Source organism: Hibiscus syriacus, unplaced genomic scaffold (genome assembly GCF_006381635.1).
Source record: "Hibiscus syriacus cultivar Baekdansim isolate YM2019G1 unplaced genomic scaffold, ASM638163v2 tig00015910_pilon, whole genome shotgun sequence".
Classification (NCBI taxonomy): Eukaryota; Viridiplantae; Streptophyta; class Magnoliopsida; order Malvales; family Malvaceae; genus Hibiscus; species Hibiscus syriacus.
In genome coordinates this window covers 562,935-574,650 of record NW_024062374.1, presented here as the reverse complement: position 1 = coordinate 574,650, position 11,716 = coordinate 562,935, and the positions used below count along the sequence as shown (strand labels likewise).

Below are 11,716 nucleotides of genomic sequence, written 5' to 3'. Positions count from 1 at the left end.
ATCTTGTTACCCTTTCCTCCACCCCCCACACCTTCCACCTTTAATGCATAGTCCATTATCTCTTTGAAATGAAATTAGGTATTCATCTGATGGAAAAAGAAATTAGGTATTCATCGTTGACTGATTACGAGACGTACTGCATTCTCATGGGAGAAAGAAATGAATGTGGTGATGATGGAGGTAGTTAAAGAGGTGCTTTTCTATGGAGATTTTAAGGTCGAAGGTCATAGTTTTGATTGAGCCATGCCCCCACATTGGGTCCTACAACCCCAAAATAATGCCGTTTCTCTTTCCATCTAGGTAGCTGGCTCTTCTCCAATGCATAATAACCCTAAACCCGCCCATAATACTAAAATACGGTTATAATCGTAGTTGCATACGTTACGTATTTATTTCTTAAAAATAATTGTATTTTTATATTGTTTATACTATTACGGTATTACATTGATATGTCATTGCTGCCGCAATTTAATACTATGAACCCACCACACTTGCTCTCGTTGCCTTTAGCCAGCACCACCAATCCCCATCAACAACCCAGACCATTTTTCTTTTTCTTCTCTCCTGCGTATCTTAATTTGGCCATTTTATGATTTGCAAACACAAACACACACATATATATATATAGCCTTGTCTACATACTCCATTGCCCACACCAGCTTTGGAATCATTTACTTCTCTCATCTCATCTCATTGCCTTTCCAAACGCCGGAGAACATGAACATATCTGTAAATGGACAATCCCAAGTCCCGCCCGGATTCCGATTTCATCCCACCGAAGAGGAGCTCTTACAATACTATCTCAGAAAGAAGGTTTCATATGAGAAAATAGATTTAGATGTGATTCGGGATGTTGATCTTAATAAGCTCGAGCCCTGGGATATTCAAGGTGCATATATATAGTATGATTATATAAGCTGCTCATTGGTTTTATATACGTTCCATTTCCATGTACTTCATCAAGAATTGAATTGCAGAGAGCTGCAAAATCGGAACCACTCCTCAGAACGATTGGTACTTTTTTAGCCACAAAGATAAAAAGTATCCAACCGGAACTCGCACCAACCGTGCCACGGCTGCCGGGTTCTGGAAAGCAACCGGTCGTGACAGGATCATATATAGCAACTTCCGACGGATCGGAATGAGGAAGACTTTGGTGTTCTACAAAGGACGAGCCCCACATGGCCAAAAATCCGATTGGATCATGCACGAATACAGGCTAGACGATAACATCGTTGAAACAGCTGTAAGTAAGCCAAAAACTCTGATACTTTTTGGTTATTAAATTAATATCGGTAGTGATTTTTTTTAATAAATCAAGGTCTCCAATGTTATGGGAGAGGGGACACAAGAAGAGGGATGGGTGGTATGTCGTATCTTCAAGAAGAAAAATCACCACAAAACACTGGATAACCTCATCAGTTCAGAAACCAGGAACCATATGTTCGGTTCGTGTAATGAAGGAGACTTAGAGCAGATACTCGAACACATGCGAAGGAATTGTAATGAAGATGGTACAGCAAACAGCAGTTCGAGATTCATCAGGCCCATCGAGACAGCCATTAACAATGGCTACCCGGACTCATTCATGAAACTCCCGAGCCTCGAGAAGCCCAACTCGACGAGCAGCCTCAACTATTATCAGCCGATGATGATGGACAATGAAGGCTCGATCACAAATCATGTGGGTGGTGGTGGTGATCCCAACTCGGTTTACAGCAATGACTCAAGGCTCACAAACTGGGCAGCACTCGACAAACTCGTAGCCTCCCAACTCAACGGCCAAACAGAGACATCTAGGCAATTGGCATGCTTCAATGACACGTCCCTCGCCTACAGCAACTCCGGCACCGATCATCATCATGATCTCCAGTTACCAGCCGTTCGATACAACAGCGAGATAGACCTGTTGAGTTTCACTAGATCGTCTGCATCGTCCGACGCATTGTGCCACGTGGTGAATGCTAGTGTATAGACAGAACAACCCTGCATGTAATCATACCTTAGTTCCTAAAGTCAGAAGGTTATTATTACATCTAGCAGTTATGTTGATGAATATATATGCGTAGAGACGACGAATAAAAAAGTGAAATTTTATTCTTCGACGGGGACCATTATCTTCACTGAATCAAGATGTCTTCCATTTTCGTAAATGTGCTCTCTAGAAGCCTTGCAAAACTCTAGCTGATTTAATCTCTCTTTTTAACCGCAATATAATCATTATAATTCTGCCATTTTTCTCCCTTGCAATGATCAAAGTGGTTTTGTTTTCTAATTATCTCCGAGCCACGTGAATCTGTTGGATTGTTTTAGGTTTTTGAGCGAACGGTACTAGGTTCATGCATTACTCGTAACTATTTCAAGGAAAGGACAAAACAGTCATTGTTTTACATTTTGGTCCGCTGGCTAATGAAAATATATATTTGTCAAATTCTTCTATTAGTCCCTCAACTATGCATAAGTTCTCATGTTCTAATTTACTCAACTTTAATCCCTCAAATTTTTAAAATTTAAAATTTTGGTCCTAATTCAAACAATATCCATGAAATTCGTTAAGTAAAGTGTTGTGAAAACGGGCTAATTAACTTAGGAAATCAATAAGCAATAAAGCAAATTAAGAACACAATATTTAACAAGGTTCGGCAAAGTGCCTACGTCATCGGGAGCGATGAGCGGTTGTTTTCTTTATTATTCGCAATAATCCAAAATTAGGTTACAATCACAGTATATAAGAGTAACTCCGCTCCAACATCTGTCCTCCAACTGGTATATGAGACATACCTAACAAATCTCCACCTTGGCGAATATACTGCCCCTTAGGAGATGAAATAGAAAAAAGGGAAATTTATCAAACATCAAAGTGGGTTGGGCTACCATACTTCTCTAGCAACTGTAAACATTCAACAATTCTAAGCAATGCATGAACTTGTCAGTAGTAACTGGCTTGGTCTACATATTAGTTGCATTCTCACTAGTATGAACCTTCTGTAACAATATCTCTCTAGATGCAATCAACTCTCTAATATTGTGAAACCTCACATCTATATGCTTAGTTATAGCATGATACACTTGATTCTTAGGCAAATGAACAACAATTTGACTGTCACAATGCAACTGAACTCTACTTTGTTGAATACCCAATTCCTTTACTAGCCCAGTAAGCCATAAAGCTTCTTTTGCAGCTTCATCTGCTGCCATGTATTCTGCTTCAGTTATAGATAATGCCACAATAAACTGAACAGTTGACTTCCAACATATAAGCCCTCCACCAAGAGTAAAAATATACCCATTTGTAGATCTTCTATCATCTAAATCTCTTGCATAGTCTAAATCTGCATATATTACAACCAAAGGATTATCCTGCTAACTACAAAAAATAATTCCATTATCTACAGTGCCCTTCAAATACATGAAAATCCACTTGATTTCTTCCCAATGTCGCGTACCTGGTTTAGACATGTATTTACAAACTTGACTAACAACACTGGCATATGGAACCTTTGCCATGTCAACAACTTCCTTATCTATCTTAGGGCATTGTTCTGAGGAAAACTTAAAATGACTTGCCAATGGAATGCTTACTGGCTTTGCATTGCTCATCCCAAACCTAACACTTTCTCAACATAGCCCTACTGAGATAACCACAGTTTCCTTGAGCCTCTATCCCTATGAATCTCCATTCCAAGAATTTTCTTTGCATCACCTAAATCTTTCATATCAAATTCCAGGCTCAATAAAACTTTCAAACCAACAACATCATGCATATTCTTTGTAGCAATTAACATATCATCAACGTACAGTAGCAGAAAAATAAAAGAACCATAATCAAGGCTCCTAACATAAACACAACAATCATACTCACATCGCTTGTAGCCAATCTTAATCATATAAGAGTCTAATTGTTTATATCATTGTCTTGGAGACTATTTCAACCCATATAAAGATTTCTTCAACCTGCAAACCAAACGCTCATGTCCAGGTTGAGTGAACCCTTCTGGATATTGCATATAAATTTTCTCCTCTAAATAACCATGCAAAAAGACATTTTTGACATCCATCTGCTCTAAATGCAAATCCTAACTAGCTATCAATGCAAGTATTGCCCTGATTGAAGTATGCCTAACCATAAAAGAAAAGATTTCATCATAATTTACTCATTTCTATTATGAAAAACCCTTAACTACCAATCTAGCCTTGAACTATTCCCATCTTTTTCTGATACTGTTATTTCCTTTTATACACCCATTTGCAACAAATAGCCTTTTTCCCTCAGGAAGACGAACTAGCTCCCATATACGATTTTTCTGCAAAGACTCCATCTCCTCAACCATTTCAGCTATCCATTTTCCTTTCTCCTGACTAGTAATAGCTCATTGGAAAGTAGTTGGATCATCACTACTAATGTAAAGTGCAAAGGAGACCATGTCTTCAAAACCCAATCTGTTTGGAGTTTTTATATTTGTACATCTCTATCTGTCTTTGGCTAGTTTATAATCATGTAAAGCAATTGTACTAGAACCACCAGAAGTTGGGTTAGAATTTTCCTCTCTCTCAACTGCTACTGGATACTATTCTACATCCATCACTGCCTTGTCTTGGTTCTGCTGCAACATGAACTGCTCATCAAAGACCACATCTCTATTGATCACTACTTTCTTTGCAATTAGATCCCAAAACTTGTATCCTTTGACACATTTCTTGTAAAAAAACATTTTTTCGACTTTGCATCAAGATTTGATCTCTCATCACCACGTATATGCACATAAGCAGGACAACCAAAAATTCCTAAGTGACCAAAATCAACTGCATTACCTGTCCATACCTCTTCTGTAACCTTTCCACCCGATGATGCTCTCGATGATCTGTTAATGAGGTAGCATGTTATGCTCACATCCTCTACCTAGAAGCTTTTAGGAAGCCCTACATTTAGCCTCAAACATCTTGCCCTTTCATTCAATAACATGTTCATTTCTGCAACACCATTTTGATTTGGTGTCTTGCGCACTATAAAATGCCTCTGAATCCCATGCTTATCATAGAATTTTTGAAACCATGAATCTGTGTACTATGTGCCATTATCAATCCTCAAATACTTTATATTTCTACCAGTTTAGTTCTCCACCTCATTTTTCTATAGTTCGAACTTGGCAAAAACTTCAGATTTCTATTTCATGAAGTACACCCAAACTTTCCTAGAAAAATCGTCAATAAATGTAACATAATACATATATCCACTCAATGATGATTTTCTAGTAGGCTCACATACATTAGAATGCACATAATCAAGATTTCTTTCAGTTTTGTGCTTTCCATTATTGAAACTAACTCTAGTCTGTTTACCAAGAACATAAAACATGCAAAAATCGAGCTTGCAACAGATCTCTTTTATGCAATTCAGCCATTCCATGTTCACTAAGATGCGCAAGACACATATGCCATAGTTTTGTATTATCATGATATAACTCAACAAAATGAACTCCACCTACAACTGTACTCCCTAATAGTTTATAAATATTCCCTGCAGTCATCTTCCTTTAATCACAATCAATGCACCTTTAACAACTCTAATGGTTTCTATATCCTCATCTGCCTTAGGAATAAAACCATTATGCAAAGTGCCTAAAAAATTAGATTCTTCTTCAAATCTGGTATGTACCTAATGTAACACCCCCGAACTGTACCCAACCCGGATACGAATCTGAGGTGTCATATTAACTTTTCAAACGTTTGGACTCTTTTAAAATACGAATAAAACTTGACAATGAAAGAAAAACTTAATAAAACATAGTTAAAATACATATCAGAGCATGTATGATTTACATATTTTTAATACATGCCAACAATTTGCAAACAATCAAATCACATATTATTTAATTCACTCTGATCTGATATCCTTCAGAGATATAATGTCATGTCCTTGGTTACTTTGTTGATGTCTCTGAACCTACGTGTGAAAACAATCACACGCTAAGTCTATGACTTAGTGAGGCATAATGAGTATAATAAAACCATAAAACATTTATTTAAATATTTCATAAAAAAAAATACTTAATATGAAAATCAATTTACGTTTCATATAAATAGAATAGAATTTTAGTCACTGTTCAATTCATAATTAACTTACATTTCATAACAAAGACTACATATATATTTATACTATTTTCAATTCATATCAATTTGTTTAATTAGCCCATCATATATCAATGAGAATTCAAGGTATGTGAGTACAATGAGGTTGTGCACTATAATTGCAGTCATCACTGTCATATAATTTGCACCGAAGTGCCACGTAGAATATGCACCAAAGTGCTACATAGATTTTTCCCAAAAGACCGCGTAGAATTTGTCCCAAATGACCACGCAAAATTTTGTCCCGAATGACTGCATAGAACCCTCAACTCTTGGCATGCGAACTATACCCTTAATTCTCATAAAATATACTTTGGGCTTATTCCATATAATTATTTCACATTTATTATTCAAGTATCTTTTATTCACATAAACTACTATCACTTAACACATATTTACATAGACATTTTCACGTATCATTATCCAAGTTTATCATTCATTCACATAGAACTTATTATCATAATATTTCATTCCACATAGCATTTATTCAACATTTTCATTTAATCACGTATATCATATACTCATAGTTCATAAATACGAATATATTAAAATATTTGAAAAATATCATAATATAAATCAAATCATTTTCATTATCAAGCTTTCAAGATTGGCTCCTTGAAAGCCAAATTATCGAAAATTTATTTACAAAAGCATGATAAAAGTATTTTATAATAAAATTCAAAACCTTTTCTTTCAAACATTCGAGGTTGACTCATCGCGATTCTTCCTCCTATTATATATATTAGTATAAAAAACTGCACTCACCTTTGACTCACTTAAGCCCTAAGCAACACTTTTTCCCTTTAACTCCCCAACTTTATACGTCACTTCATTTAGCATTTACTTCCGATCGAATCTACACATTGCATGACCAATATGAATATCGGAGCTCAATTAACATCTAACCAATTAACTTTTACTTAAACAAAATGAAACGCCTAATTTAACATTTCAGACTGAATAGTATTAGTACTCTCCACTCAGTACTGATACTTCCCTTTTATGGTACCGATAATACTTCAGTATCAATACCATTTTGGCATTCTAGAATTTCATCTTTAATTGCAATATTGATACCTTGTCATTACCTCCACATTAGTATCGATACTACTTCAATTAGTATCGATATTGTTCTTCTGATTCATATAATTTCTTTCAATTTACCCTTATAATATCAATATTGTTCTTTCAGTATTGATACCCTTACCCGAATTTCACTTATTTCACTTCGAATTTTACCCAAACTTCACTTAAATCTCTTATCATTAAATCTATTCAAGTCCTTAAACTTAATAACACTTATCTTACACAACTTATATCCATTAATCCCCTTTAATCATCCAAAATTCTTCATGGAGTACTTAAAACTAAAAATCATACCTATCATTCAGACATATTATTAATCCTTTCTAATACTTCAAATACCTTAATCAAATCCTTGACAAGTCAAATATACCTATAAAAACCTCTAACTACTCAATTTTCATCAATTCCTTTAAAAACCTATTTTACTAATTCACCAATAATTCCTCAATCCTTTAGCTTATACTCATCTTTAAGCTTCCTTACCACATAAGGATTAAAAACCAACTCAAAAATGAAACAAAAACCAACTTGAATAGTAACTCACTTTAGCATGAAGGTTCACGGGGAATAGGAGAAAAGAAAATGAGTCTCTAGACTTTTCCTTTTCTGTAATTCCTCACATGTTTAAATACCTTTAAAATGAATTTTAAATTCATTTCCTACTAAAAGATCATTATACCCTTCTATTCTTCCATCTTTGATAATAAGTCCTAGACAAAATTTTCTAAATCACTCCTTTAACTTTTCAATTTATCAAAATTAAACCACTAAATTTTCAATCCTTACACTTTAGTCACTGTATTACACCTAACATCACATAATTTCATAACAATATCATCATATATCTTAATTATGACTTCACCAATACCACCAATATTGCAACATCTGTCATCACCCAAATAGACAGAACTAGAATTAACGGACATGTATGTCGAAAACCACTCTTTGTTAGGCGTTGTATGATAAGAACATCCTGAATCAAGAATCCATGCATCTGTCAACTGAGTTGTCATAATATAAAGCATATCATCATCATTGCAATATGAATTGCCATCCTACACCACATTCACAGACTTGGATGATTCATCACATTTCTCATCAGTCTTTTTTTTCCACTTTGGATAGTCTCTCTTCATATGTCCCGGCTCCTTGCACTTGTAGCAATGAATTATCTTTTTCCCCTAGACTTTGATATGAAATTTCTTTTTCCATACCCCTCCATATCTGATTTTCTTCCACAGTCTTGATTACCCTTAATATATAAATTATCAGCATGAGAATTTCCCCTATATTCTGCTTCTACTGGTTGTGAACCAAGGATGCAGTAATCTCTTTAACATTGATTATTTTTCCCATATGTAAAAGTAGTCACCATGTGTTCGTAAGAGGAAGGCAATGAACACAACAAAATCATTGCTCTATCTTCATCCTCAATCTTCACATCAAGTTGAACCAAATTTATAATTATTTGATTGAAGGCATTCACGTGCTCCGCCAAATCATGACCTTCCTGCATCTTTAGCCCATATAGCCTCTTATTTAGATACAATTTATTCGTTAGGGATTTGGACATAAAGTGACTTTCCAGTTTCTTTCATATTTCTCCTGGAGACGACAAACTCATTATGTGATCCATAACCTGGTCTGCCAAACATAATTGTATGATTCCTTTCACTCGCTACTGCAATTCTTCTCAATCATCGTCCTTCATCGATTCTGACTTTTGAGGTCGTAGAGCCTTCAAAATCCCTTGTTGCGCAATAAATCCTTTACCCTCATTTTCCATAACTCGAAGTTACCATGACCGTTAAACTCCACCACTTCGAATTTCACACATGACATAGCCATCTCAAACCTTGCTCTTGATACCAATTATTGTGAAAAATGACTAATTAACTCAGGAAATGAACAAGCAATAAAGCAAATAAAGAACACAAGATTTAACGAGGTTCGACAATGTGCCTACGTCCTCGGGAGCGATGAGCGGCTGTTCTCTTTATCATTTTAATCGAAATATTAATTATTAAAACATAATTATTAATATTTCTAACAATATAATATTATATTTTTAATAATATAATAATATAGTCAATTATATTATAATAATATAAGTTATTATATTTTTATTTTAATAACATATAATAAATTATTAATAAAATTTATATTATTTATTAATTTCATATATATAATATTATTAAATTATTAATTATAAAAAATATTATTTATTTATTTAATATTAATATAATAATATTTTAATAAAGATATTTAAAATATATTAATTAATAATTTTTAAAATTTAATATAATACTCTTACTTTAATAATAATTAATATAATTTATTATATTTTTATTTTAATAGAATGTACTAATCTTAATATTTTTATTTCTAAAATTACCGAAATAATATTTTAATAATAATGAATAAATTATTCTAATATTTCAATAATAATAATATTAAGTTTTTATGTAAAATAATATTATTTATGATATTTAATATTTTTAATAAATAATTTCTAAAAAATTCATCAACTTGTGAAAATTGGTTTACACAACCTCTTTAAAAAAAAGCAAATGTTTTCAAAAAACTATAGTTTATTTTACGGAAACCATTTTCTGAAAAATATTTTTAGTGAAACAAACAGACCCTTAGTGAATTAACCCAATCTTTATTTGAATTTGACTTATTCTCAGGAATCAGATTCATCTTTTAACATGTATTTATGTTCGCATTTTGTGAGTACTAAATATGGACGCGAAATATGTGCAAGTATACACAATCGAACAAGTAATACAGTGATGAGTAAGTATCGTATCCACGGGGATTGGAGAGATCTTGAGTAAAGTTTATACATTATTCTAAAGTAACTAAATATAGCTAATGGTATTCACAAATGATAATGCTATGGCAAAATGAAATGAATGTTGGTGAGAATCAAATGATGGTAATGTGGGAGAAAATAGAGATGTCGTGGCAAATTATATTGTGTTCAGTGCAAACAAATGAAAATGTAAAGGAAAAACAAAATGTAAATACTGGATTTGATTATCATGACTTTATACTTCCTCACACAACAAGCTACTATGGGAATGAATGATAGGAGTCACTTAGGAAATTTTAGTCTACTTCTCAAAATGGTCTTACTTCTATGATTTATTTGCCCAACAGAGTTTACTAAGGGTGCCCTATTATATCTCTAGTTAAAGGACTCGACAGATTGAAGATGCCTTGGCAAACCGATTGGCATTAACCCCTACACTGATCCTATTGGTCCATATAACAGGATATGTCTCTGCAATACCTTCTTACGGCAGCATTAATATCTAACCTATCGTTCATGCATAACTCCTTTTATTCGAATGAAATCCTAGCCTTATCTCTAAGGTGGATTAGGCCTAGTTACTATCTAGAACCCCTTGCTTATGTGGTTCTTCCCTACTTTCTCTCGAACACTAAGGATGTGCTACTTCGACATTCTCTCAAACACTAAGGATGTGCTACTTAGACATTCTCTCGAACACTAAGTAATCTCCTATGGAATGACTACTCTCATAGCTCCTACAACCTTAAGGCATTAAACTCCAAAAACAAAACAGATAATAACATACAAAAACAACCATTTATTAAAGTAAAACTTAAATATCCAAAATAAACTCCCACCAAATAAGACTAGTTCATGGTGGGGTTTGAATATTTCAAGCACAAAGCAAGAAGTTAATCCATTCCTTATAACCCAAATGATAAAAGTGAAAGCAAAGAACAAAGGGAATGAGAAAAAGCCTTCGACATGCACTGACGAAGCTTCCCTCGACCACCACGGACTGTCCCAGCAAACTAGCTCCTCTCAGACGCCTAGAACACCACTCCCTCTAGCTTGTCAACGGAGAAATACCACGGTAAAAATGATTGACGGAAAAATGAGAGACCTTTTTGTCTCTGAATTTTTAGCTTAAGGCGGAGTGTTAAAAAGTTATTTTTTATTGTAGCTTCATCTCCTATTTATAAGGGGAGAATAAACCTAGGGTTTTTTGCTAAAATTACCACAGTACCCTAAAGTTCATTTCTTTTATGTGAGAGATGGTACAGAGGTGGTAGTGGGCCCCTCCTATATGGATGATTACAGAAATCAAGTGTAGACAATAACAACTGGCTCTTGCTAAAAATATATTATTTTATCTTTTCAGCCCAAGAATATCGTCCGAGTTGTCGCGGCAATCGCATTTTGCTCAGTAGTCTCATCATGTCATGAGAATTCCCTTTTGCTTATCCTTGCTCCCAAATCCTGCACATCATCAAACAAAACACCTTCCTTATAATGCAACACAGTTTACAAAATAAAATGTCACGACAAACATATTTCCACCACATGTAACTATATGCTCCTAAATGCATCTATATAATCCTAAATGGGATCTTAGACAGTCAATAACTTAAGTGAAAAGGTCCCAAATATGGCCTTTTTACGGAGTTATCACACCCCCAAACTTAAGCTATTGCTTGTCCT

General features: G+C 34.2%; 1 protein-coding gene across 1 annotated transcript; it reads left to right on the top strand.

The window, feature by feature from the left end:
* The first annotated feature begins 609 nt into the window (after positions 1–609).
* Positions 610–2,079, top strand: LOC120208123 (NAC domain-containing protein 43-like). The gene is made up of 3 exons (XM_039207476.1): positions 610–889; positions 978–1,246; positions 1,322–2,079. The coding sequence occupies exons 1-3, from the start codon at positions 718–720 to the stop codon at positions 1,973–1,975; spliced, it is 1,095 nt and encodes a 364-aa protein (XP_039063407.1). The 5' UTR covers positions 610–717; the 3' UTR covers positions 1,976–2,079.
* Positions 2,080–11,716: the final 9,637 nt, after the last annotated feature.

Excerpts from the sequence above, each read along its gene's own strand:
- LOC120208123 (XM_039207476.1), top strand. The coding sequence starts at position 718 with ATGAACATATCTGTAAATGGACAATCCCAAGTCCCGCCCGGATTCCGA. Across the intron at positions 890-977 it reads CGAGCCCTGGGATATTCAAG|AGAGCTGCAAAATCGGAACC; the intron begins GTGCATATATAT and ends ATTGAATTGCAG. Across the intron at positions 1,247-1,321 it reads ATAACATCGTTGAAACAGCT|GTCTCCAATGTTATGGGAGA; the intron begins GTAAGTAAGCCA and ends TAATAAATCAAG.